Here is a 25,042-nt window from a genome sequence, read left to right on the forward strand (position 1 = left end):
TGCCCAACCTGAGTCTCGAGATTTTTTATGGCCGCGTCATTACTCTTTTGATTGGCCATTGACATTTGCATGAATTGCGTCAATGTCTCTTCCAATTTAGAATTGACGACCGGCGGTTGTTGAGATTGATACGGATTTTGGGGAGGGTTTTGACGGCTAGAAGAACCACCTCCATAACCTTGGTTATGATAATAGTTGCTTCTAGGTTGGAACCCTTGGTTCCCTTGGAATTGTTGTTGTTGTTGTTGAGGGTGCGGTTGATAAGGTTGTTATTGTCTTGGTTGATAGTCCTGTTGATTGGCCATGTAGTTTACTTCGTCAAAACCGGGAGGTGGACAAAATCCGGTGTCATGTTCACCTTTACAAAGTTCACAACAAGCTATTTGTTTAGCTTTTGACGGTTCTCTTAACTCTTTGATTTGTTACGTTAAGAGTTCCACTTGTTGTGAGATAAGCTTGTTTTGGGCAAGGATGGCATCATTCGTCCCTAACTCAAGCACTCCCGCCTTCTTCAAAGAATTTCCTCGACTTTGACTCTGAAGATCATTCAAAGCCATTCGATTTATAATGTTCGTGGCTTCTTCCGCACTTTTTGACATCAACGAGCCACCCGAGGTGGCATCCAACAACGTCTTGCAGTTTGGTTGAAGTCCATTTCTGAAGATATGGATTTGAGTCAATTCATCAAATCCATGCCCTTTACATTTCCTAAGCATGGACTTGAATCTCTCCCAGGCTTCATTTAAAGATTCACTGGTTCCTTGAGAAAACACCGAGATGGCCGTCTTTGATTCCATGAATCGGTTATGGGAGAAAAATCTTTCAATGAATTTCTCTTCTAACACGTTCCAGTCTGTCATTACGGCAGGTGTTTGATCGAGATACCAATCCTTTGCTTTACCGAGCAAAGCGTGGGGAAATAAACGTCTGAACAACGGGAGCTCCTGAGCCTGATCCACTCCGGCAGCCAATGCTATCTCATAAAATTTTGTGAGAAAAGCAAATGGGTCTTCATGGTCCATTCCGGTGAATGGACTCCCATATAATAAATTCAGAGTTCCCGTCTTCATCTCAGCTTGCCTTCCTGTGTGGTTGGCAAACTGAGCGGTGTTCCTTGGACTATTGATACATGGAGTAGAAATAGGTGGTGGTGGTTGTGGCTCCATGTTTGGTATGAATGGTGGTAGATTTGTGGTTGAAGAACTTTCTCCTTGCTCTTGGCGTTGTCTAGCCTGTTGCCTCCTACGTCTCGTTTTGCTATTGAGCCTCCTTGCGGTTCTTTCGATCTCAGGATCAAAAAGAAGTTCGTCCACAGGGATTTGCCCTCGCATAAAACGTAAGCTGCACACTAAACCAAACAAATTACAAGCACAAGTCAAAATTCACAAGCTAAAACTTAAACAACCATTGCGATGCTCGCAATATCAATTTACAATCCCCGGCAACGGCGCCATTTTGTTGAAAGTATATTTCGTGTCGGGTTTTTGTTATCGTATCCACAGGGATTGTAAGATATCACCGCCGTTCGATGGTTGTATTAATCTTAGCTCAATGTAACAATAGGGTTTTGGTTTTAATCAAGTTATCTTGCATAAAAAGTAATAAATTGCGGTAAAAGTTATGGTTTGATTAAATGAGAAATATTGTCAAAGTTAGGTTTCAATGATCACTTTGCATGTATTTGCTCGGTCAACAATCTTATAAACTCCTTTAGATGATAAATCATTTCACAAAGTCCTCTCAATATGTTTCTCTCGAACACATATTGTGAGTTTTGCCATTTTGATCCATTGTTTCTCTCGAACACAATCTATCAAAATGACAACTTTTTGGTTCAACCTTATGGTGAACAAAATCATTCATTACTATCTCTAGCTAACAAACAAGTTTGGATGAAAACCTAGGTCAAGAGTCGGTAAACATCTCTCGATCATAAACCAACACAAAGAGTTTTAAATAGAAACAAAGTTTTCATCATATATTTACCATTAAAGAGTTTACATATGAGGATCCTTACATTTACACACAAAGCTAGTAATCACCTACATCTAACCTTGACAAATGGATGACTTAGCTACTCATTTTCATGGTAGCTTGGTCGGCAAGTAAGGAAAGAAGGTTGATCAACATCCAAGTCGGATAATCGAAGTTGGATGGGAATCCACCTTCTTTTTGTAGAAGATCGTTCTAAGATGAAGAGAAATGAAAACTAGGGCATAAAGATCCCAAGAACAATGCTGCAAAAATATCTAGAAGAAAGTACAAAAGTGGAAAAAGTTGGTAAAATAAGGTATGGTGCTCAAAAGTGGCACCTGCTACTTATAGACCACTGTTGGGCTGTCATGTTCGCTAGGCGAGCAGAATGGCTCGCCTAGCGAGGGTCTAAAATGGTCACATAAGGCCCCTGCGCCCAGAGAAAACAGGGCCTGCTGAACTGTCATGTTCGCCTAGCGAACATACCTTCGCCTAGCGAAGGACACGCTTCAACCTTCGCCCCAGCGAGGTTGAGAGGTTTTGCTACTGGAATGCTCGCTGGGGACTCGCTAGAGCTTCGCCTAGCGAGTGAGTGCTGGCTGCGTTTTTCACCAAAACAGAATGAACTCGCTACCACCTTCGCCTTCAGCTCGCCTGGCGAATTAATTTGTCAATTTACTGGAGCTTTTCGCCAGGAGCTCGCCTAGCGAAGCAGTTCTTCGCCACAGCCTCGCCTAGCGAGCAGGCTGATGAAATGCTTGTATTCTTTGGTTCCTTTGCCAATTTTCTTGTGTCTTCATTTTCAATTAGTTCATGTCTTTCCTGCACAATAACACACAAATCAAAGGCACCAAGCTTGTTTATCAATGTAATGCATTCCATGTAAAACAAATGTGATTTTGACAATTTTAGCAAGGAAAAAGAGTGAAAGATGCCCACATATGATAGCTCAAATAAGCACTTTTGAGCATCTAACACCACTCAAGACTTTATCTAGGCTACCCTCCTTGGTAAAACATACACAATTGAAGAAGATACAAAGCATTCCCATGGAAACAAATAATTCTTATAGTTTCCTTTCACAATCTTTTGTGAGTTTTTGGTCATATTGCACTAACTTTCTCGAACACAGTAAGATAAAATGTCCAAAGAGAAAAAGATATCCGCTCAAGAAGGGAGAATAAAATATCCCAGTGAAAATGACTCAAATTCATCATAGACCTATGTTCTAACAATATGAAAAGAAAGGGGTATTGTCAACAACCACATCTCTCACACGTAACACTCGAGTGTTTTAGTTTCCAAAAATGTTAATATTGATGCCTCCGAATAGACGTTTGATGTTCTAAATAGTAAAAACATGAAGTAAAGGTGATCAATATCCGATGGTGAAATCCTCCAAACGCTCACCTTGCAACTCAAGCATAAGGGCTTAGGGGACAACTGTTTTGGGCTGACCATAATCCTATTTAGCCGACCACCATGAGATAGACCATTTTGGGCCAAAGCCTCTTGATCGAATGCTGGGTCATGTTTCTAGAATCATCTTCTTACCATTGGACTATCATATTATTGTAGGAGATTTACGCCCCAGACACATCCAATAGTCCTCTGCATTCCACGCCTGAAAGATAACGAGGTCGTTATTCCTCTCCCATATATATAGGGAATAACATCATTTCAGGTAACAAGTTTCAAACACATTTTGAATACTCTTTAATCTTTCACACGCTGACTTGAGTATTAGAGTGCTAACCTTGCAGGTACATTCACACTCTGTCGCATCAGAAGCTCTACTCACCGCAACTTCCACATCTCACTCTATTTATGCTTCTAGAACGAAACAATAAGCATGTTTCCTATATTGGTCATAACTAGAACAATGAAAGGAAAATAATGAATTGTAAATAGAAAAAAGAAATATGGTACCTAAAAGAGCCAAAAATGAAGATAAAAATTAAATAAGAAGACTTAGAAGATGCGTTGGACCATGAGATGTATGACCTAAAGAAGGAAAGAATTGATGAAATGGATGTTGTCAAAGTTCAAAGAAAAAAAATCAAACCGTGCAGAAGAAAAACTTACAGTTCGTGTAAAGAGCGAAAAAAGTTTTTAAAAATCCGAGTGACCCTTTTATAAAGAAGCGAATGAGTAATAAATGACTCAAATTAAAAGATAATGTAAAGGCAAAAAACAACTGTTGGATTTCGTCTTGGGAATACAACGACATTTGAGTGAACTTGAGTATCCTAAGAAGATGTTCTACTCCATAGCCTATAAACTTAAGGCCATGTGTCAAATGAATCATGCGAAGTCAATGATGACACTCGTACTTAATGCACATGTCCCATAGGTTATCCACGCTAGTTGCCAAACTCCTCCCACTTCTCCAAGTAACGACCCAACGAGAAAACTCAACCCAACTTTCTATAATGCTTCTCACTACCATGCCACGAGAAGTCTTGGAGGGAATTATTCTTAGTCGGACAAATGTCTAATAAGATAAAGCTCACGTATGATCCGGATCTAAAACATCTCAACCAACCCCCACATATAAATAATCTCACATGATGAAAAATGTGTAATTCAAATCCACTTTCACTCACATATTATTCATTATTCTCTCAATGTATTGAGCCTTAGAGTGCTAACCTTGCAGACCAACTCCTTCTCTCCCATACCAAAAACACAAGTCCACCGCAAACAAACGTTACACCATTGTTTCACCGATTATTTTTAATTCTAGATGAAATAATATCAAATCAAATTATATCATATAACGATTTGTATAATTTAATTTTGAAATTATTTATACAAATATCTTATAATAAGATAAAATGTGAAAAAATCTTTAATAACACATATCAATTAAATGTATGGTTTTTTCTATAAGGAAGTTAAAGAAAATAACATATTTTAAAAAAAAAAATTGTACATTAATCGTGTAAATTATTTTTATATTTATGTATCCCGTCAAATCAATATGTAAATTTTAAATTATTTATATAATTTGACATTTTAAAATATATATAATTTGACATTTTAAAATATTTTAATTAAATATATGTATATTTTTTTTCTATGACATGCCTTACCATTAAATTCTTAAAAAAAAAACAATAAAAAACTTAAGTACTTATGCGGCAAGTAAGTCAAGTATATAATTTTAAATGAAATAAGCCAAGTATCTAACATCAGATTAAAAAAAAAAAAATAGTCCGTAACCCTTTCCCCTTTGCTTCAACACCTTCATTCGATTCAGTTCAACCCCAGGCTAGGGCACCGCGTCACACACCTTCTTCCTTCTCCATTTTCGTTGCGAATCTACCATCAATCATGGATCAAGTCGATTTCAACGCTCCCCATTCCATGGGAACCACCATCATCGGTGTTACCTACAACGGCGGAGTCGTTCTTGGAGCCGACTCTCGAACTAGCACCGGTACACTCATTCATAAACCCTAATCTAAATCAATCAATTACACTCATGTTAACATGAAATCCTGGTTTATGATTTTTGATTTTTGATTTTTTTTTAATGATGTTCGATTTGATATCTCTATCTCTTTCAGGAGTATATGTTGCCAATCGTGCATCTGATAAAATCACACAGCTCACTGACAATGTCTACGTCTGTCGTTCTGGATCGGTATTTTTTCTTCCTTATGCAGTTATTATTACTAGCTTAAATTTAATTTCCTGTTTCTGTTATTTTGAATCTTTATCTGCTGTATGCATGTATTTGATGGAATTATGCCATTAACTTCCTAGTTTTCACAATTTAGTTAGTTTGTAGTTTTTATGCAACAGATTTGTTACTATTGTTTTCTAAAGATGATTGTTGTTAACTGAAAAGATGGATGACAATTGAGCTTTCGGTTTGTTCTGTAATTGTAAATCTTTTTTGGTTGTTCTAGCCATGATAGCTCCGGTTTATATACTGAGTGAAATAGATGCAAATAGATGCAAACCAATAACATTATTCTTTTCAGACTGAACATCTAAATCATCAGTGTTCAAAATAGTAGCCTGAGAAACTCTGCTGATAGATCTGCAGTATTTATATACCGAGTGAAATACTTTAACTTTTAATAACAATTAAAAATGATTGAAACACCTGTTTTAGAGCCAACTATAAAACAACAAAGTAATTTAGCTGGCCATTTTCCCTTGCTAAAATTCATAACTGCAATACCAGACAGACATAGGAAAATAATAAGAACCCTATTTTCCTAAATCATTTCTTTATGGTCAAACTTAAAGGAAAGGTCTAAACTACAATTAGAAGACTTGAATGTTGGGAAATTAAGAACCAAATTTTGGATAAACTTCTCTACAATCAGTTATTATGAAGGAAAAAAAACTAAGCGAATCTTGATTAATTATTAATTTTTTAATACCAGCTTCTCTGATGTGTTGAAACTTGAAACTCATTTCTGCATTTCATTTTTTTTTCAAAAATTCTCCCATTTAATTTATCCATATATAAATATACCTATAAACTTATAAGGATTGTTTCTATAAATGCCTACTTTTTCATAATTGAAGAATCATATACTTTATTTAATCGAGTTACTTCTGCTAATTATAAACTATTCTAAACGAGCTTCCAATGAAGGCAATGCACATATGAGAATGATGAGGTGAAGAAATCAAATATTTCTAACTGCCTAAACTATTTCTTTTTCCAGGCTGCAGATTCTCAGGTTGTCTCTGACTATGTGCGCTACTTCCTCCATCAGCACACGTAAGTGGCTCACTCAATTGTATAACTGTAATAGAACATTTCCTTTTGTACTATGATGTCTTTTTATACTTTAAATTTTGTTAGAGCCCATGAGACTGGTATCGGCCTATTGGATGAGAAAGCACGTCAGAAAACAGGCCCAAGATTGTATGAGAGGAAATCTAGAAGGAATAATGAGGTGGCAGAGAAGTGTGTAATGGGTGAATGCATTTTCTGTTATATTAGGAATAAGGTTGAGGAGAGAGGGTATGTGGAGAGTATCATTCTGTTTGTAGCCAGAGAGAGTTGTAACTTCTTGAGTGGAGCATAGCTTTGTGGTGTAGAAGAATCATCCCCCTTTTGCATTTTCCTCTTCTTTTATCAATAACATTTTCACCTTGATTATATGTTTCTGTTCCTTATTTCTATTTCTGTCTATCCGTGCCTTTTGTTTGCCACATTTTTGTTTGTTATTTATGAGGATGTTCACATCACTATCAGTTTTCATTTTATGTAGGATTCAGCTCGGCCAACCTGCCACAGTCAAGGTTGCTGCCAACCTTGTTCGGCTTCTCGCATATAACAACAAGGTTTGATTTTGAGGCTTTTTCTTGTTGATTTGAGTGGTATTGTTGAGTTTCTATCAAATTCCATGATGCTAGTTGCAATTGTAGATACACTTGGAACTGGTAAAATATTAACAGGTGACATTATGTCAGCGTGATGGATACTTCTATTGTTACTTGCTAATTATATGCATGTGTATGTATGTCCATAAATATTTGGCTTTGGTGTAAATCTATTCTCATTGGCAGAATAATTTGCAAACCGGGTTAATTGTCGGTGGCTGGGACAAGTACGAAGGTGGTCAGATCTATGGAGTTCCTCTAGGTGGAACAATTGTGCAACAACCGTTTTCTATTGGAGGTATTTGACTGTTAAAAACATGTTTATGTATACAATCTCATACTATTTTTCTATTTATGTTCATTTATAGACATGTGTCCGTATAACTGTACCGTGTGTCACTTGCTGAGGTTATGCCTTGATATCAAGATTTGACATCTGTTAGATTTATGTTTTGTTCCTAAAACCAGTGATGCTTGGAAAACCTTTTTGCTGAAGTTTATTTAGATCGTTTATAGACTTCAAATACTCGTAGAAATAAAATAAAATAAATCCAAGCAATTGCTGATAGACTGCTCTCTCGTACTGCCTAATGTGGATGAAAATGATAGAAACCGGTACCAACATACAAATTAATGGTAGAAGCTGACTTTTATTTATGGCAGAATATGATTACAACAGACACATAATGCAAACACTAGAGAGAATACATAATACACACATAAACTAATCCAAGAAATTTGAGAGTCCTGGTCCATGTAGAGGTTTTCTTGAAGGCTTTAGTGAAGAAAGCCTAGAAAAGAGTTCAGATCTTTGAATGGCTTATATCTAACCAGTTAGACAAGAATAGTACAACACAAGGGGACCGTCATTAGCATGAAAGTACAATGTGATGATTCAAATGGTTTCTCTATAAGTTAAGTGATTGAATGGAAACAGAGGAAAAGCTGTTATAACAGCAAATGAAAGATTAACAGTAGGAGGAAAACAATCCCAATCTACCCAGTGCCAAGCTCTCCTCAGAGATGGAGAAAATTCTCTTTGACTAACCATAATGACCACTAATATTCTAGCATAACCATCATAATTCACACACCGCACTAAACAACTAAGCCATAACAAACTTGCTAACTTCGCAGCCTACCCCACTCATTACTTACCATACATTCTTACCACATCAAATCACATCCTCTAAATGAAAACGGAGAAAGAAAAATCAATGAAAAATTAACCGCATTAAAAAACATTGATTACCAATGAAAAATGCTGTAAATACATGAGACCACCGAGTTAACAAAAAATGATGATAAAAGGTTACCAAATGAAACTAAAGTTACAATTTTTTTGTCAATAAAAAATTAACCCACATTTGTTCTTACCCCACTCTTTATTTACCATATATCCTTACCAGACACTGTTACATTAGTACTCCCAACCCTCGGGTCTCCATTAGAAATGTTTGCATGAAAGGTCAAATATTTCTATTTATCTATCTAGCTGACTCAACTTCATAGGAAAAGGCCTATAGTTGTTCTTAGGCTTGTAGAATGGTTGATTCTTACATTGGGAAGGTTGAATGTGAATTTGTTTATGCTTTTTTGATTTGTTTGTCTTTTCGCCAGTCTCTGTTGGGTAATTTGGAATAGCCTAGATTGTTGATCTATGCAAATGTATATATAAGTTTTCTTGTTAAACATCTAATTCTTTTTAACTTTCATAGTTTCATTGCTAGCCCTTCAACTGTATTATTTGAATGCATTGCTTCCTTTATTAAGGTGTGTTTTACATGAGTTTTTTGTTTGATTGCAGGATCTGGGTCCAGTTACTTGTATGGATTTTTTGATCAAGCTTGGAAAGAGGGAATGACCAAGGACGAAGCTGAGGTATGGGTCTCTATTCTTGCAAAGTGAGGTGTCTGTCAGTGACTTTTAGTGGGAGTTAGACAGTTAATTATGTTGGCTGAGATGGATAGAAGAAATAAGACATGAGTTGGTTGCTATTGGCATAGAGGTTGCAATTTTTCAAAATTCTTAGTTTGTATTTGTGTAAAACGAGAAGCTTGAGTTGTTAGGTGAAAGAGTGAAGTCACATAAACTAGGATTATATTAACATGCTCTCCAATACAAGAGAAGCAGTTGGGATTTCTGTCTTACTGCTGACACTGTATTTTTATGAATGACAGGAACTAGTGAAAAAGGCAGTTTCGCTTGCCATTGCTCGTGACGGTGCTAGTGGTGGAGTTGTCAGAACTGTCATTGTAAGACATCATGCTCAATCATTTATGTTGTGAAGACAATGTTCAAACTTTAACTATGCATATTAAATTGACACTGCTCGATTTTGAATCCCTTGTAGATTAACTCAGAGGGAGTGACTAGGAATTTCTACCCAGGCGATCAACTTCCAATATGGCACGACGAACTTGAGGCTCATGACTCCCTGCTAGACATTATTGGTGCCCCAGAGCCAATGACCATATGAAGAAGTCTCAGTTATAAAACTTGCATGGCTAGATTATATCCCATTGTCATCCTCTTGACCGAACTATTTTATGGAATTTGTGTAATCAACTAATTATATTGTTCGGTTAGATGTTGGTTACTATATATCTTCGTGTGTACTATGGATAACTTTATTTTCAACCCATTGGATAAGAAACATCCTGCCGTTACTTTTTCTTTTTGGAAACTGGTCGCCCGAAAACAAACGTATTTTTTAGGGGTGGCAAAATGGATGGATTGGATGGATATGGATTGGATCGTTAATGGATGAATCAAAACAATCCATTATCCATTAACAATCCACTAAAAGTCTTTTAAAAATATCCAATCCAATCCGTCCATTAAGAATAAAAATCCATCCAATCCATCCATTATCATATTTTTAGTGGATGGATATCCATCCATCCATTTCTTTTTTCTTTAAAATTTTTCTTTTTTTGAAAAAAATCATTTTTTTTTTTTATTTATTTTTTTTATTTTTTATTTTTTTTAATAAAACAATATCCGCTTTTTTTGAGAAAAATCATTTTTTTTTAAAAAATATTTTTTTGTATTTTCGAAAAAAATAATTTAAAAACTGTTTTTTTTTTCGAATTTTTTTTTTTATATTCGTAAAAAAATAAATTTTCGAAAATAAAATTAAAATTTGGTATTTTTCAAATTATTTTTAAATTTTTGGAAAAAAAACGATTTTTTGTATTTTCAAAAAAAATTATTTTTTTCGAAAAAAATAAATTTATTTTTGTTTTTCAAAAAAAAGATTTTTTTAGAAAAAAAAATATTTTTTATTTTAAAAAAAAAATTAATATTAAAAAAAATTATTTTTTTAAAATTAGATAAAAAAATCCATTGGATCATTAAAATGTGTTGGATGGATTGGATAATCCATGCTTATAAATGGATGGATTGGATCAATCCATTAACTTAATTTTTTATGTAGTGGATGGATTGGATGGATTTTTTGATGGATGCATTGGATGGATTTTCTCTAAATGGATCCAATTGCCACCCCTAGTATTTTCTTCAAAAATTATCACTGAAAATTTCCTCATCAGGGTGACAAAGTAGTCCTAATAGGTTTCATTATATCCACATTTCAGATTTGAATTATTATTTTAGCGTTGTAGATGGGAAACTGATGAGAAAATAATTAGCTGGCAAAATTAAATAATTTTTACATGTTACTCGGTTAAGTTTAATTTTGTTTACTACAGTTGTCCGATTTGCAAGTTTGTTACAAAAAATGCACGTGAGTAAAATTAATGGTAACTAAAACTCATACATCAGACTCATCCCCTTCGTCTTCTTTAATATCAAATTGATCCCCGCTCCAGCAATGTTTTTCAGGAGCAATTGGGTGAATTTGTGAATGATAAAACTAATTTGTTAGATATCATTTGGGTGGAAATAGGTTGGATCGAGTTAGATTTTGACAAGTCTAACTCTGGTCTATTTTATAGGTTTATTTTTAAGTTCGAGTCTAGTCTTTTTGAAGATCTGATTAGTCTAATATATGTAAATAAATAGTTCAAATAATATTTAAATAGATTAACAAATTAAAAGATCAATGAGATTAAAAGTATGTTTGTATTGATTTATTTTAATTTACTTATTCGTTTATCCGAATTTATAAAAACAACTTATAATATTATTTATAAGATGTTTTTATCTTATTTTCATAAATTCTCTAAAATAATCAAATATTTTAATTAAAAAGGACAAAACATAGCATAATAATAAAAAAAATTATTCATATTTATTTAAATAGACATATAGATTAATTTTTTTTTCATTTTCTATTTGAAAAATTTGGTCTAGTTTGAGTCTATGTAAATTAGTGATTGAGAGAATAAGGTTGAATCAATAATGTTTTGGATAAATAAAAATAATATGGACAAGTTAGTTAGAATGAATTAAAATTTGGTGTTTGTAGAAATAATAGGCGACTGCTTTGTCTTTACGAAAGGCACACGTGTGATAGACGTTCCCCGTTTCCATTGGTGAAAACTAATTACACTCTCGTTTGCATTGGACGCACATCACAGTTATAGTTTCGTTTCACTGAGTGTAGAAAGAAGAAAGATGAGCGCGGTGGTGAATAGCCTGAATCAGAGTCATAGCGTTTTTGTTTATGGAACTCTCCTTGCCGATGAGGTTGTCCGTACTGTCATCAACCGAGTACCTCAATCGGCACCCGCTACCCTCTCCGACTAGTTAGTACTTCTTCTTACTCTCTATTCTCCTATTCATCGGAAATCAATGAATTATTTAATTTGATTATGATGAAATGCAGCCACCGTTATAAGATCAAAGATCGCGTTTATCCGGCTATCCTCCCCGTCCAGACCAAGAAAGTCACCGGAAGAGTAACAACATTCATCTTTCTTCTTCTTCTCCCTTATTCTTCATTATTATGTAGATTGAAAATTAATTAATTAATTATTTCTGTTTGTTCAGGTCCTTCTTGACATCTCAGGACCCGAACTCCATCTTTTAGATGAATTCGAAGATGTTGAGTACACTAGAAATGAGGTTGAAGTTCTCTTCACGGTAACTAACATTCATTTTCTTTTGTAGTAATTTATATCATTCCCAAAGGCATCATGATCTTGAAGATTGTGTTTTTTTACAAATTATTTGTACAGGACAATTCTGAAAATTTGCGAGTTTATGCTTATATTTGGGCCAATCCAAATGATCCTGATTTGTATTCTGAGTGGGATTTTGAGGTATCTCCCTAACCCTAACTAATTCCGTAGGAGAATTTATGAAAACTAATGATATATTCATAACCTACCTTCGGCATAGTTTGTGTGAATGTCTGTAATTCTCACATGCTCCTTTAATTAGCTCATTTCATTTTCAAGATTCAAATTGCAATCTATTTCCATCCCTTCCTCCCTATTCCAGAAGTAAATTCTTATTCTCTTTGTGATGTTTTGACCTTTGAAGGAATGGAAAAAAACTCAGATGAATGATTTCGTCAAGATGACAGATGAATTCATGCAACAGTTGGAATTGCCAGAAACAAAGCCAAGGGTTCAGACTTATGAAACCTTCTATAAGCAAGAAAACGATAAGCCACTTCACCCTTGATGCTTTACAGCTTGTAAAAATTCTGCGTTATGTTCACTCTGCACTATTGTATGATTTCATCAAACAATCAAACTATTTTTCTTAATAATAGTTATGTGTTTCTCTTGGAATCATGCATCTAAATCTGATTCCATCATTAACTAGCCATTTTTATTTATTTATCAAGTCATTCTTCTGCGCTTAGAATGTTCACATAAGTAGTAAAGAATTGATATCTGTCATAAATTTCATGCCTACTAATAAACACGTTGCTAATATAAAATCAAATCAAATGCTAGAAATTCTACTAAAAGCTATTGACTACAAATGGATAGCACAAAATGCTAATACTTATTTATGGCCTCCGAAATTCATGTGTCATTTAGCTAAAGTTTTGCTTTGAATTTATGTGGCATTTGATTAACTGTGGCTACTAATTTTGCCACTCTTCTAATTCCTCTTCCGTACATGAGAGTCTCTCGATTTGTTGTTTTATGATGATGCAAATAGAATCTCAAGATTTGTTGGATCTGTTGTCTTGCTTCCTCACTTTTGTTGTTTATGATGATGCAAAAAAAATCTCAAGATTTGTTATCTTGATTCGTCACTTTTGTTGTTTGTGATGATGCAAAGAGTATCTCAGGATTTGTTGTCTTGAATCCTTATTTTTGTTGTCTATGATGATGCAGACATGTATAAATTTTTTGTATTGTTCAAGTAATTTAGAAAAAAGGGACACAAAAACAACATTACAGTTAAGCAAGGAAACATTCACCCATCTTAAAACAACAGAAAACATTGTAGGCTACAAAATAGAGAGAAATTTATTATTAACTAACATAATGCTTACACAAATAAGGCGAAATATTTAACTTACAAACCATATTTAACAACACATTAAACACAAGACATGAACAAGAAACAAAACAGAAGGGGTGACAGTGAGTGAACAGAACATGCAAATGGAGAAACAGTGAAAGCAATGCACAGCTTATGATTTTATTAATAAGTTCCTTGTGTGCTTTCTTGTCCTCTAGCCTGGGCATAATTTCCAGTTCCTTGTGTGGCTTCTTGTGCTCTAGCCTGAGCATAATTTCCATAATCCTTAGCCTTTTCCTTCACTTCTCTAGCCTTATCAGTAATCAACCCTTTAGCATATTCAAGATTATCAGTACCAACAGGACGGTTACCAGAGACATAGTTGTAAATCCATGACAATGCAGCTATAGCAGCCACACCACAACCACCAGAGAACACAAACCCACCAGCAATGAGAGACAGTGTTATTGCAGCTGGAACTAGGATAGGACTGAAGATAACAAGAAGAGGCGTTGCAATGATTAATCCTATGACAGTTCCAACAAGGATGAGTCCAGACAAGAACACCAGTGTGACACCAATTGTAGCAGCTGTTATGAACTTCACTGTTTGGCGTGAAGGTTGGCTGAGGCTGGAGGTGTGGATGTCATAGGGGGATCCTCCATAGGAGTAGGAACCTGTTGTCCTTGCATGATGATCAGTCATGGTGGAAAGACAAATTCAGAAAAAAAGAAAAGAAACAATTTATGATGTTGTTGTTGAGTTGTTTTGGTTGTGTGAGAGAGAAGTGTTGGGTCATGTAGCATTATTATAAGGGGAACCGGTGACAGATTACATGGCAAGAGGTGAAGAAGCATTATATGTCGTGGCTGCTTTGCATGAAACTGTGTAGGACAAGAAGCAACACCTGTCCCCTTAAATGACCAGTGTCTCTGCTAGCACTATTCAAACCAAACAGCATCACTTTATGATTATGAAACATGGGAATATACATTGTTTGGTTAAATGATTCTGTTGCATAATTTTATTACCATAGTTAATGAGTAGCATGCATGCTGCCCAAATGTTTTTTTCATAGTAAATTATGATGATGTTAAAATTACTTAGTTTGTATAATATACTAGTTGTGAAATATTTTGTATGTGATTCTTTTATACTCTAAATTGTAGATAAATATGAACTAAAATTGTTCTCTACAAGCACTGGAATAATGATGTTTCAGTTGTTCAAATTGATAAAATTAAAGAAAAGTACCATCTAATGAATATGTATGTTAACCAAGTGATTTTTGGGTGTGGATTCTCACTTTATTGTAGGAAATGGATCCTAACTTTCTTTTCATCTCTCTAATAACTCAATCTCTCTTATTTTTTTTTTTTTTTCCTTTTTCCTTCCATCTCCCCCCCCCCCCCCCCCCCCCCCCCCCCCCCCCCCCCCCCCCCCCCCCCCCTTCTTCTTCTCTATCATGAAAGGTCTAAAATTAAGATAAATTAAATGAAGAGGTGGTCGGGAGTTGGTTTGGTTCGATTATACAGATTAATTTAATTTGGATTTGCAAATTTTTTCAATAAAATCCAAACTAAACCAATTTGCTTTGATTGAATACATTAAAAAATGCAAAAAATTAGAATCAAATAATTTAAAACAAATAAAAATTTTTAGTGTTCAATCATAAACGCTAGACTAGCAAAATTTTCATAATAGATTTAAAAATATCTAACCGAAAAACATTTAATATAGAGGATTTTGAATATCAAATTAGTAGTACGATAATAAAGGTGGTTCTCTCTATGCTTGGTTAGCACAATACATTAGCAATTTTTAATAATAAATTAAAATCAGATTAAATAGCATGTCCATGAGCTGAGCTGACACTTCACTTTTTTTCTTCTTGAAGTTAAATGTTTGATACTAATTTTCATGATAACTATGAAATGAATCATAAGAATTACTTATGGTTGATTTGGATAGACAGATTTGTGGTAGAATATTTGAAATCTGATATCCGAACTAATTATCATAGCATTTCATTGGTTTATTTAGTCTTCGTCTGAATTAAAAAAATCCAACTCAAACAATATGATTTAGTTTGAATTCTCATTTGATTCAAATTTACCTGAATCATCGAACAACCCTGGTTAGATGTAACATAGTTATTGGATTTGCTTCCATAATTCATTTTATATATATTAATCCAAATTTATGTAAAATAAATAAATAAATACAAATTGATTTAAAATAAATTCAAAAAATCTTGTGAAAGATGTTACAATTCTTCACTAATATATAACTATAATGATTACAACAACATCGAAGTTTATCTTATTAATTGAAATCAACTACATAGATAAGATTTCATTATAGTGCTATATTCAAAATCATATTTTTTAAATCTAAATTATTAATCTCAACATTATTCTTAATAGTTTTTCTTACAATTTTTTGAGGTTTTATTCTATTTCTATTTGTTTGACTCTTTTCTATCCGACCTACTTTTTTTAAAATAAAATGTCCATTCATTCTCTCCACGTGCTCAAATCACCTAATTTTTATAATTCTTATCTATCTTATATTATCTTATATTTTGTCTTATATAATATCATAGGTTTTATTAGTGTCCAATAATTTTTTTTCTTCAACTTAAGCAATATATTTTGTTGAACACATGTTTTTAAGATACTACCGAATTTTAGTTTGAATTAGTCAATCAATGAATTATTCTTTAAACATAAGTTAAGTTAGTTTTCTATTTTAGTATCACTTTTAGTTCCTAATAATATGGGGCATTATTTTCTAGTGTTAGTAGTGATTTTTAATATCATGGGGCATTATTTTCTATTCAATTATTTCTTATGATGTATTTAAAACTTAGTGCATCAAATAATAAAAATATTTTTTTTTCTTTTTCTGTCATACTTATTTCTCTCCCATTTTTATTCTTTTACTCGAGCACAAAATAATAATTGGTATCAAGATTTCTCTTCTTGAGAGACTTCTTTCTCTCCCATTTTTATTCTTTTGCTCGAGCACAAAATAATATTTGGTATCAAGAATTCTCTTTTTAAGGGACCTGTGAAATGGATGCTGAAATAAGTTTCTCACAAATTGCTCCCCCTATATTTGATGTTGAGAACTATGACCTTTGGGCTGTGAGAATGAAACCCTACCTTTGAATCAGTGGGAGGATATGAAAGAGCATTATGGGGTGCATATCACTTCATTGAAAAATTACAAGGAAAAGAAAAAAAAGGCAAAGACAAATTCATGTTTATATACAGTGTTTCATCAATCATTTTCCCTAGAATAATGATCCTTAAAACATAAAATAAAACGAGACTATCTCTTAAGATGTGCCCATTGGACACTAAGAATTATTATGAAAATTCATAATACAAATGAAAAAAATGAAAAAGGAGATAATAAATTATATTTCTCTACTAGCCAATGAAGTGAGCTAGTATTTAAATATATCTCATAAGTCCATGGAATTAGGTCAAGTTACTTAGAGCTGCTAAATAAAGTAAAACTAACTAAGAGATAAGTAAGACTCAAACAAAAACTAATAAAAACTAATTAGTTTTAACACCCTTCTCAATCTGGAATGCATAGAAAACATTTCTATTTTGTTAAACAGGATAGAGAATGGTCCATAGTGAATGATATTGTAAACATATCAACAACCTATTTTGTTGATTGAATGAGCACGAGGTGAATAATTTGAGTTTGAATTTTGTCACGAATGACATAGCAGTCCAATTCAATATGTTTTGTACGTTTGTGAAATACCAAGCTGTTGGCAATGTAATAGTGGACCAATTATCATAATATATGTTAACCGAGTTGGTATGTTGAACTCCAAGACCGTTGTGAAGATACAACAATCACTGAGCTTCACATGTTGCATTGGCTAATGCACGATATTCTGCTTTAGACGATGATCGAGAGACGACATGTTGCCTCTTAGTTTTCCATGAAATTAGAGAGTTGCCAAAGTAAAAACAGAATCTGGAGGTGGAACGTCTTGTTTCCTAGAAGGAGCCCTAATACGAATATATGGATATATGAATCATGTTAATGTAGTGTTCGGATATGCTTTAAATAAGAAACCTTGTGTTGGTGCTGTTTTGATATAGAGAAGAATGAAAAATGTTGCCTAGAGGTGCAAATTTGTTGGATTTGACAAATGTTGACTTAACCTGCAAATAGATAAACAAATATCAAGTCGTGTGTGAGTTAAATAAATCAGTCTCCCAATCAAACTACAAAACACTGTAGGATTTGAAAAGGGAGTCAGATTGTCATATTGAAGTTTCTAACATGGATCTATTGGTGTATTGGCTAGTTTAGCACCAAGAAGGCTTGTTTCTCGAAGAAGGCAAGACTATATTTCTGGTGGCATATGGTAATTCCTTGAGAGAAATGTGCTAATTCAAATACAAATACTTTAAGTTGCCTAGATTTTTGTTGTTGAATTTAATATCTATGATCGATTTTAAGTTAGAAATTTCCTCCATATTGTTTCCTGTAATCATTAAATAATAAACATAAACTAAAACATCATTAAAGAAGTTATTGTGAGATTTAGTGTATAAGGAGTAATCCAATTTAGATTGAATGTAGCCCAAGTTAGTAAGAGTAGGAGTGAGCTTTTGATTCCACTACCTACTAGCTTGCTTTAGACTATATATGGATCTATTTAACTTAAAAACTAAAGATTTATTAAAGACCTTTAGGGTAGGAGGTATTTTCATATACACATCCTCCTCCAAATATCCATGTAAAAGGGTGTATTAACATCTAATTGGTGGAGATACCAATTGTAAGATGCAACCAAAGAGAAAGGAATGCATATAGTTGTCATCTTCACTACTGGACTAAAGGTTTCTAAGTAATCAATACCTTCAGTTTAATTAAATTCATTCGCTGTTAAACGAGCTTTATACCTCTCAACAGTCCCATTGGCAAGAAACTTTATCTTAAAAATCCATTTGCAGCCAATAGATCTCTTATTAGGTGGTAAAAGGACTAAATACTAAGTATCATTAGTAGTAAGGAATTGAAGTTCGTTATCAATCACAAGCTGCCAATTAGGATTAATTATAGCTTGTGTGTAATATGAAGGTTTAGTAAGAGCATAAAACTTTAAATTATATCATTTGTGAGAATGAGATAATTTATCATATGCGATTACTTGTTGAATGGGGGTATATGGAATTACCCGACTTATGAGTACATTAAAGGGGGAATACCTTTGAGTAAAAAACAATGATACTCCTGCAGGTAGGTGTAGCGGGGTATTCGTTACCATTAGAGATATTGACTATATCCAAGGTAAATCATACAAGTCGAGTCGCCACCACACTTCTATTTATCCAAAGGAATGGTTAGAAAGCGAACAAAAACCTAAAAGTTTTAACAAAAACTAGTAAAAGAAACAGAGATCTGGGTAAGGGGGTTGGTTATGTAATGGGAAGGTGTTAGGCACCCAAAACATCCTAGGTACTCCTAGGGAGCCCTTTTCATACTTGTTGCAAAGGTTGTTGTCTTGTGAAAATTTTGTTTTGTGCAAACATGATTGAAGAGATGAGGAGAGAATATACAAGTTATTTACATTTTGTGTTTGGATGGATAAATCCATTGCCTACGTACCATCTTATAGAAAGATTAGGATCAAAACCTCGTAGTTCGGGGTAAAAATTTCAAAATGAGTTGTGGAATTGATTGGTCCAAAAGCCTCAAGGTCTTTTGTTATCAAAGGGAGAAAACTCAACCAAACCACAAATCCACCATGTGAGGATAGCTTCAACATGCTAGTGAGGGGTTAACCCTATAATAAGCATGGAAGACTCATTGTCCATCACTAAGGATATAAGTGAGTATTACATCTACCACAAGGATAACTCAAACCTAATAGCTAAAGGTTATGAAAAATTTGATTAAGAAGATGGCCATTGGAACCACAAAAGACATTTGAATGGGTTATATTTACCAATTAGAAGTATATACAAAAATGGTCAAAGTTGACTTAATGATTCAATTCAAAATAAGTGTTATGAAAAGAAAGCTTGAAAATCAAAAGCATAAGGCTTAGGTTTCTAATGTTTGAAAACAATAGTTAAATGTTTGCACAAAAGGTTTTGGCTTGGGTTAGAGTGGAGAGATGAAGAAGAAGGGCTAAGTCCTAAGGAAAACAAAAAGATGAGGGATAAGAAATGAAACCACACTAGGAGTTCCTCTCTTGAGATCATATTGATGATCCAAGTAGCTCCCATCCTTTGGAATAAGCAAGCACAAAGTATAAGCAATCAAACAAGTCTCATAAGAGATCCTCAATGTATCTTGTATCTTCCTCTTGGATGAACATGGTAATGATCCTCCAATTAAGCTCAAATGGGAACTCCTAGCACAAAAGCACACACATCAAAAGTTCCATGGGGTAAAACAAGAATGGACAAAAGTGAGTTTAGAGATTTGGTTCTTCTAATCCATCTTCGACATTTAGATCCTTTTACTCCCATTTATTGCATAAGGAAAGGTCCTAGAATCTAAGTCCAATTCTCCATTTCTTTGCATAGGGGAAGTCCTAGAAACTAAGTCCATTTCTTTGCATTTGGTCCACAACAATCAAAACAAAAACACAAGCACAATAATATATACACAATTATGTGCTCAAGTGAGCAAAAGGCGAATGACATTAACATAAACATGTGCTCAAATGAGCAAAGAGAAAAGCAAATGAATAAAATGTGCAAGAATAGTAAATTGCATAAAAGTAAATTGCATAAAGTAAAGGTTAATTGTTAATGGTTAGTGTTAGTAGTTAGTGTGCCATAAGGCAAATTTAGCGCTATGTTAAGCAATCGTAATTGGACTTATATAGAAGTCACAACTATCTGAGGCCGATCAATAATAATGTGGGCAACAAACACAAGTTAGGAGTCTTGATTAGTGAGCCAAGTCCCAAAAACTTGCCATGCCAAAAAGAAGAAGAGAAATGATCTTGTATTGGTTTAAGCCTTTTGCATGATTTAAAAGACAACCTATCCTTAATGCAAAGCCATTCACTTGATCAATTGATCAAGATGAATTAGATTTGAATCAAAGAAGGTTAAATCCCTCTAATCAATGCTAACTTATCAACCTTCAATTCATTGATAAAAAAAAAAGAAAAAAGAAGAAGGAGATGAATAAAAGAAATGGAAATGACAAAATTAAAGTGCATTAAATGAAACTTCATGTATCAATCCTCATATATTGACCAATAACATTGAAAGTCAAGGTCAAGCAATCAAAAACAGAAGTGAGATGAAGATTGGGAGTCAAGAAATGAATAAACTATTTTTTGCATTTTTTAATATTAAAAATAAACTTGAATTAAAATAAATGAAAAGGTCAAACTTCAAAATCACTTCAAATCAACCTTGAAAGGTCCAAGTGATTTATCCTAAGTTCAACAAGGTCAAACAAAGTTTGACAAAAAATTTCAGCATTTTTAAAAGTCAGAAACTATTTTTAATCAATTAAAAATGAATAAAAACAACCTAATTGAACTAAAATCTCAAATAAATCTCAAATCAATTCAAAAATTGATGAGAATATTTTTCATAGATCCATCATCATTCAAATAGGTTAGGAAAATATTTTTGTATTTTTTGAATATCAAAAGCTATTTAAAATGAATTAAAAATAACCAGAAAAGAGAAAATTCACAAAAAATATCAAATGATGAAATAAAAAATATTAAAAATCAGAAATAGAAACTAGAATTTATTTGGGAAATAATGCAATTGATCCCATAATTTTTGGATTAAAAATGAAGAAGATATTGATTTTTGAAAATTATTGGAATTAAAGAAATTAAATCAGAAAATAGAAAATGCAAAAAAGCGTGGACCGTCTGATCTAAGCTCATTAATTGAGTTGGCAAATCATGAGGCCAAGAAGCGCGTGCCTATGGTGATCCACGGTCAATGCACGCGTATGGGAAAGAATTAAAAGTCATAACAATGAAGGGACGAGATTAAATCTGGAGAATGGATCCAACGGCCAGGATTTAAACTGGACTTGATGAAGCCACCGGAGCCACCGCCTTCTCCGGTGAGCTTGCAGGTTCCGACCAAAATGCAGAACCTCAAAACTTAACCAAATCAAGCGATCTATACACCAATAGAAAGTTGGGATGATGTACATCATCCCTGTACCATCCATTTCCACTCTAGATCTCTATGATTTGAGAAATCAGAGATGGAAAAATCTGGTGTTCATCATGAACTCAATGAATTGCAAAAATTAAAAGCATAAACATGATGCCTCCATTGAGAGGACTTCAGCCAACATAAAACCACAACTAATAGGTCAATGGATTAGGAGAATCGAAGCAAATACCAGTTGGAGTTCAAGTTTGAGTTCTGGTGATTTGAGCTTGAAACCTTGCTTGCTTTATCAAAACAGAAGTTCAATGGAGTGTATGGTGAAGGTCTAGAAGCATTAGATCTATGAATACAACCAGATGAAGCTGAATTCAAGATCTGAATTTTTTTTTGAAGAAAATGCAATTGCTTCTTTAGTGATGGTTGGGGAATGATTTCAGCAGCATTTCAGGTCGAAAATTGGGGTGTGAAATGGAGGGAATGAAGCTTCTATTTATAGAGAAATTGGCAAGGGAAGTGTGAAGGAAATCCGTGTGCATGAATTTGGATATCACTTGCATGGGCTTGCATGATCATGCACAAGGCCCAAAAGCAATGCCAAATGAACTCTGAGCAATGACCAAAGGGAATTGGACGTGTAATTTGCCTTGCAATAGCTTGCATTTCAAGATTCCATGTGAATTTCACAATTGGTCACAAATGTTCAGCTCTTCGAAAGTCACTCATGAAAAATCCAAGCATAAGCATATGAGTAATGGTTGGAAAGGTATTTGTATAAGGAACAAATGTTATGTTGGACAAAAACTCATTTGGAATGTGGAAATATAGGAAATTTGAGTTTAAAGTGTGATGTGCAAAACATGTCAAGGCAAGGTTTCTAAAATTGGCCAACTTTCAAGCCCTTCTGTTTTGATGATGCAAGCTTCAAATGGAAAAACCTCCAACATAAAAGTTGTAGATCTTTTCAATACAATCAAAATGGACTTAAATTTTGCATCATTTGTATTTTTTATGAAGGAGTTATGGGCACTTGAAGTTGGACTTTTTTGACTTTTAATGCATTTGACCTAAAAGGACCTATAATGTTTTGCATTATCACATGTATTTACTTTGAGATTTTGAAATTTTGTTCAACATAACATTTTAAGTAGACATCTCAAGCTTTCCAATTCATTTGATCCCACCTCAAAATCATAAAAAATGAATGAGTTATGTCTTTGGGAAGTTGACCTAAAATTAGGGTTTCAGTCAAAATGACTTATAATGTATTGGAATGGAAGATGGTCTTCCAAGCTTCAAATCAAATTTTGATGAACATGAAAGTTGTTCATATTGTCCTTAAGAACATGTTTTCTTTTGGAACAATCTCCATTTGACCAACACATAAAAAGTTAGGTCTCAGTGTATTTCAAAATAGTCAGATGAATTGACTGATCAACTTCTCAAGTCCATGACTCATATCTTTGATGAATTGATGATTGAGGACACTCAAATAAGTTCAAATATGCATGGAATGAAGAATTGAAGAACTTCCCTTGATTGTATTTGACCATGGGCTGAGGTTGCTTCATGAGCAAGGCATTGTGGTGCACAGATGGATTAGGGTTTCCTTGAAGAACAAGACCTCAAACCCTTTGACTTAATTTGATCAAAATGATGAATTGGGATGCTAGGGAGGAATATTTGATGGATGAGAGCTTTGGGAACCATTACCATGCTTGCTTTCATCTCCTATTGACCATGTCTTTGTACCAATGATCTCCTAGAAGCTTTGGACCTTGTGATTGCTCGAGCTACAAACAAAAGATGTTAGTGACATATTTTTGTGCTTTTGGTTAGTAAATAAAAATGGGAAAAGCAATGTAATACAATTCAAGCATGCTTGGTGATTTCAAACCACTCACAAGAGATCCCACCCAAAGGCAAAGGAACCAAGATGCTCAATGATCCTTGAGGCTATGCAAATGAAATGTTATGATGCCATGAGGGATCTTAGGGACAAAATTGGGGTCTTACAGTAGGTGGGAGGATAACTGATACGAGAAGATTTTTTGACTGAGTTCAGTGTGATAGGTGTACTAGGGTGGTTTGAGTTAGATGATAGGATGTGTGTTCAGAAAACTGAGTGTATGGTATGAGTTAGGAGTCTTATATGTGATTTGTGTTCGGGTTGGTGAAGGTGTAATGATTAGAGGTGAGGTATGAAAGTTATGGTCCAAAGGTTGGTTGTGAGTGTTAAGGGTGTTGGGTGGTATATTAGTAGGAGGATAGTCAAATATAGTGGGTTGGTCAGGAGAGGTGGTATAAGGAGGGATTGTTTGGGTGAGGGTGGGGTAAGGAAAAATATGTTCAAAGTATGTAGTGTTGCGAGAAAAAATACTTCTATTGTGCAAATCAAACAAGATATCCCCTTTAATACCATACTTAGTGCCTAGATAAATTCATTTTCTACTACGAGAATCAAATTTAGTTCTACTTAGTTTAGATGAAATAACATACACAAGGCAACCAAATATCTTTAAAGCATAGTAGTTAGGTAATTGGTTATGCATGAGAAAATAAAGAGATTTATGTTATAAAAACTTAGAATACAATCTATTTATAATAAAAACAACATGAGATATAGCATGAGCTCAAAGTTTTTTTGGGAAGGTGAGATTGGAAAAGAAGAGCTCTAACAACATTTAAAAGGTGTTGATGCTTGCGCTCAACAATCCCATTTTGACGGGGAGTGTCAACACAAGAGAACTGATGATGAATGCCATTTTCAAGGTAAAAATATTTTAATAAAAATTATGGTCCATTATTAGTTCTAGTGATTTTAACAGTTTATAGAATTACATTTGAATGAGGGAAACAATAGATTTCATAAGATGCATACATTCATATTTTGCTTTCATTAAATGGATTCAACAACATCTGTTATAATAATCAACAACAATGAGAAAGTATTTATGACTCATCATAGATGGTGTGGAGTAGGGACCATAAATGTCCATGTGGATCAAATTAAAATAGGAAATAAATCTACTTTAACTAGACAGGAAGGGAAAAACTTTGATGAGGATGTTTTTGTTATAATGTTTGACGATATGTTGAATCTTGCTCCTATGTATCTCCAATTGCAATGGGGAACTCGAAGCTACGTAGTTCTTGAAAACCACGTATTT

General features: G+C 33.9%; 3 protein-coding genes across 3 annotated transcripts; 2 read left to right on the forward strand and 1 right to left on the reverse strand.

Annotated features, from left to right (window-relative positions):
- Positions 1-5,147: 5,147 nt before the first annotated feature.
- On the forward strand, positions 5,148-9,998 carry LOC127085212 (proteasome subunit beta type-6). The gene is made up of 8 exons (XM_051025757.1): positions 5,148-5,416; positions 5,547-5,623; positions 6,666-6,721; positions 7,218-7,290; positions 7,516-7,627; positions 9,137-9,210; positions 9,510-9,584; positions 9,683-9,998. Exons 1-8 carry the CDS (start codon positions 5,311-5,313, stop codon positions 9,806-9,808), a joined length of 699 nt encoding a protein of 232 aa, XP_050881714.1. The 5' UTR covers positions 5,148-5,310; the 3' UTR covers positions 9,809-9,998.
- Positions 9,999-11,734: 1,736 nt separating this feature from the next.
- On the forward strand, positions 11,735-13,034 carry LOC127085213 (AIG2-like protein D). Its single transcript, XM_051025758.1, has 5 exons — positions 11,735-12,041; positions 12,122-12,194; positions 12,286-12,378; positions 12,474-12,557; positions 12,781-13,034. The coding sequence occupies exons 1-5, from the start codon at positions 11,911-11,913 to the stop codon at positions 12,922-12,924; spliced, it is 525 nt and encodes a 174-aa protein (XP_050881715.1). The 5' UTR covers positions 11,735-11,910; the 3' UTR covers positions 12,925-13,034.
- A 675-nt stretch (positions 13,035-13,709) lies between these two features.
- On the reverse strand, positions 13,710-14,542 carry LOC127085214 (oleosin Ara h 15.0101). Its single transcript, XM_051025759.1, has one exon. It carries the CDS (start codon positions 14,425-14,427, stop codon positions 13,906-13,908), a length of 522 nt encoding a protein of 173 aa, XP_050881716.1. The 5' UTR covers positions 14,428-14,542; the 3' UTR covers positions 13,710-13,905.
- Between the last annotated feature and the right edge of the window lie 10,500 nt (positions 14,543-25,042).

Source organism: Lathyrus oleraceus, chromosome 5 (assembly GCF_024323335.1).
Source record: "Lathyrus oleraceus cultivar Zhongwan6 chromosome 5, CAAS_Psat_ZW6_1.0, whole genome shotgun sequence".
Classification (NCBI taxonomy): domain Eukaryota; kingdom Viridiplantae; phylum Streptophyta; class Magnoliopsida; order Fabales; family Fabaceae; genus Lathyrus; species Lathyrus oleraceus.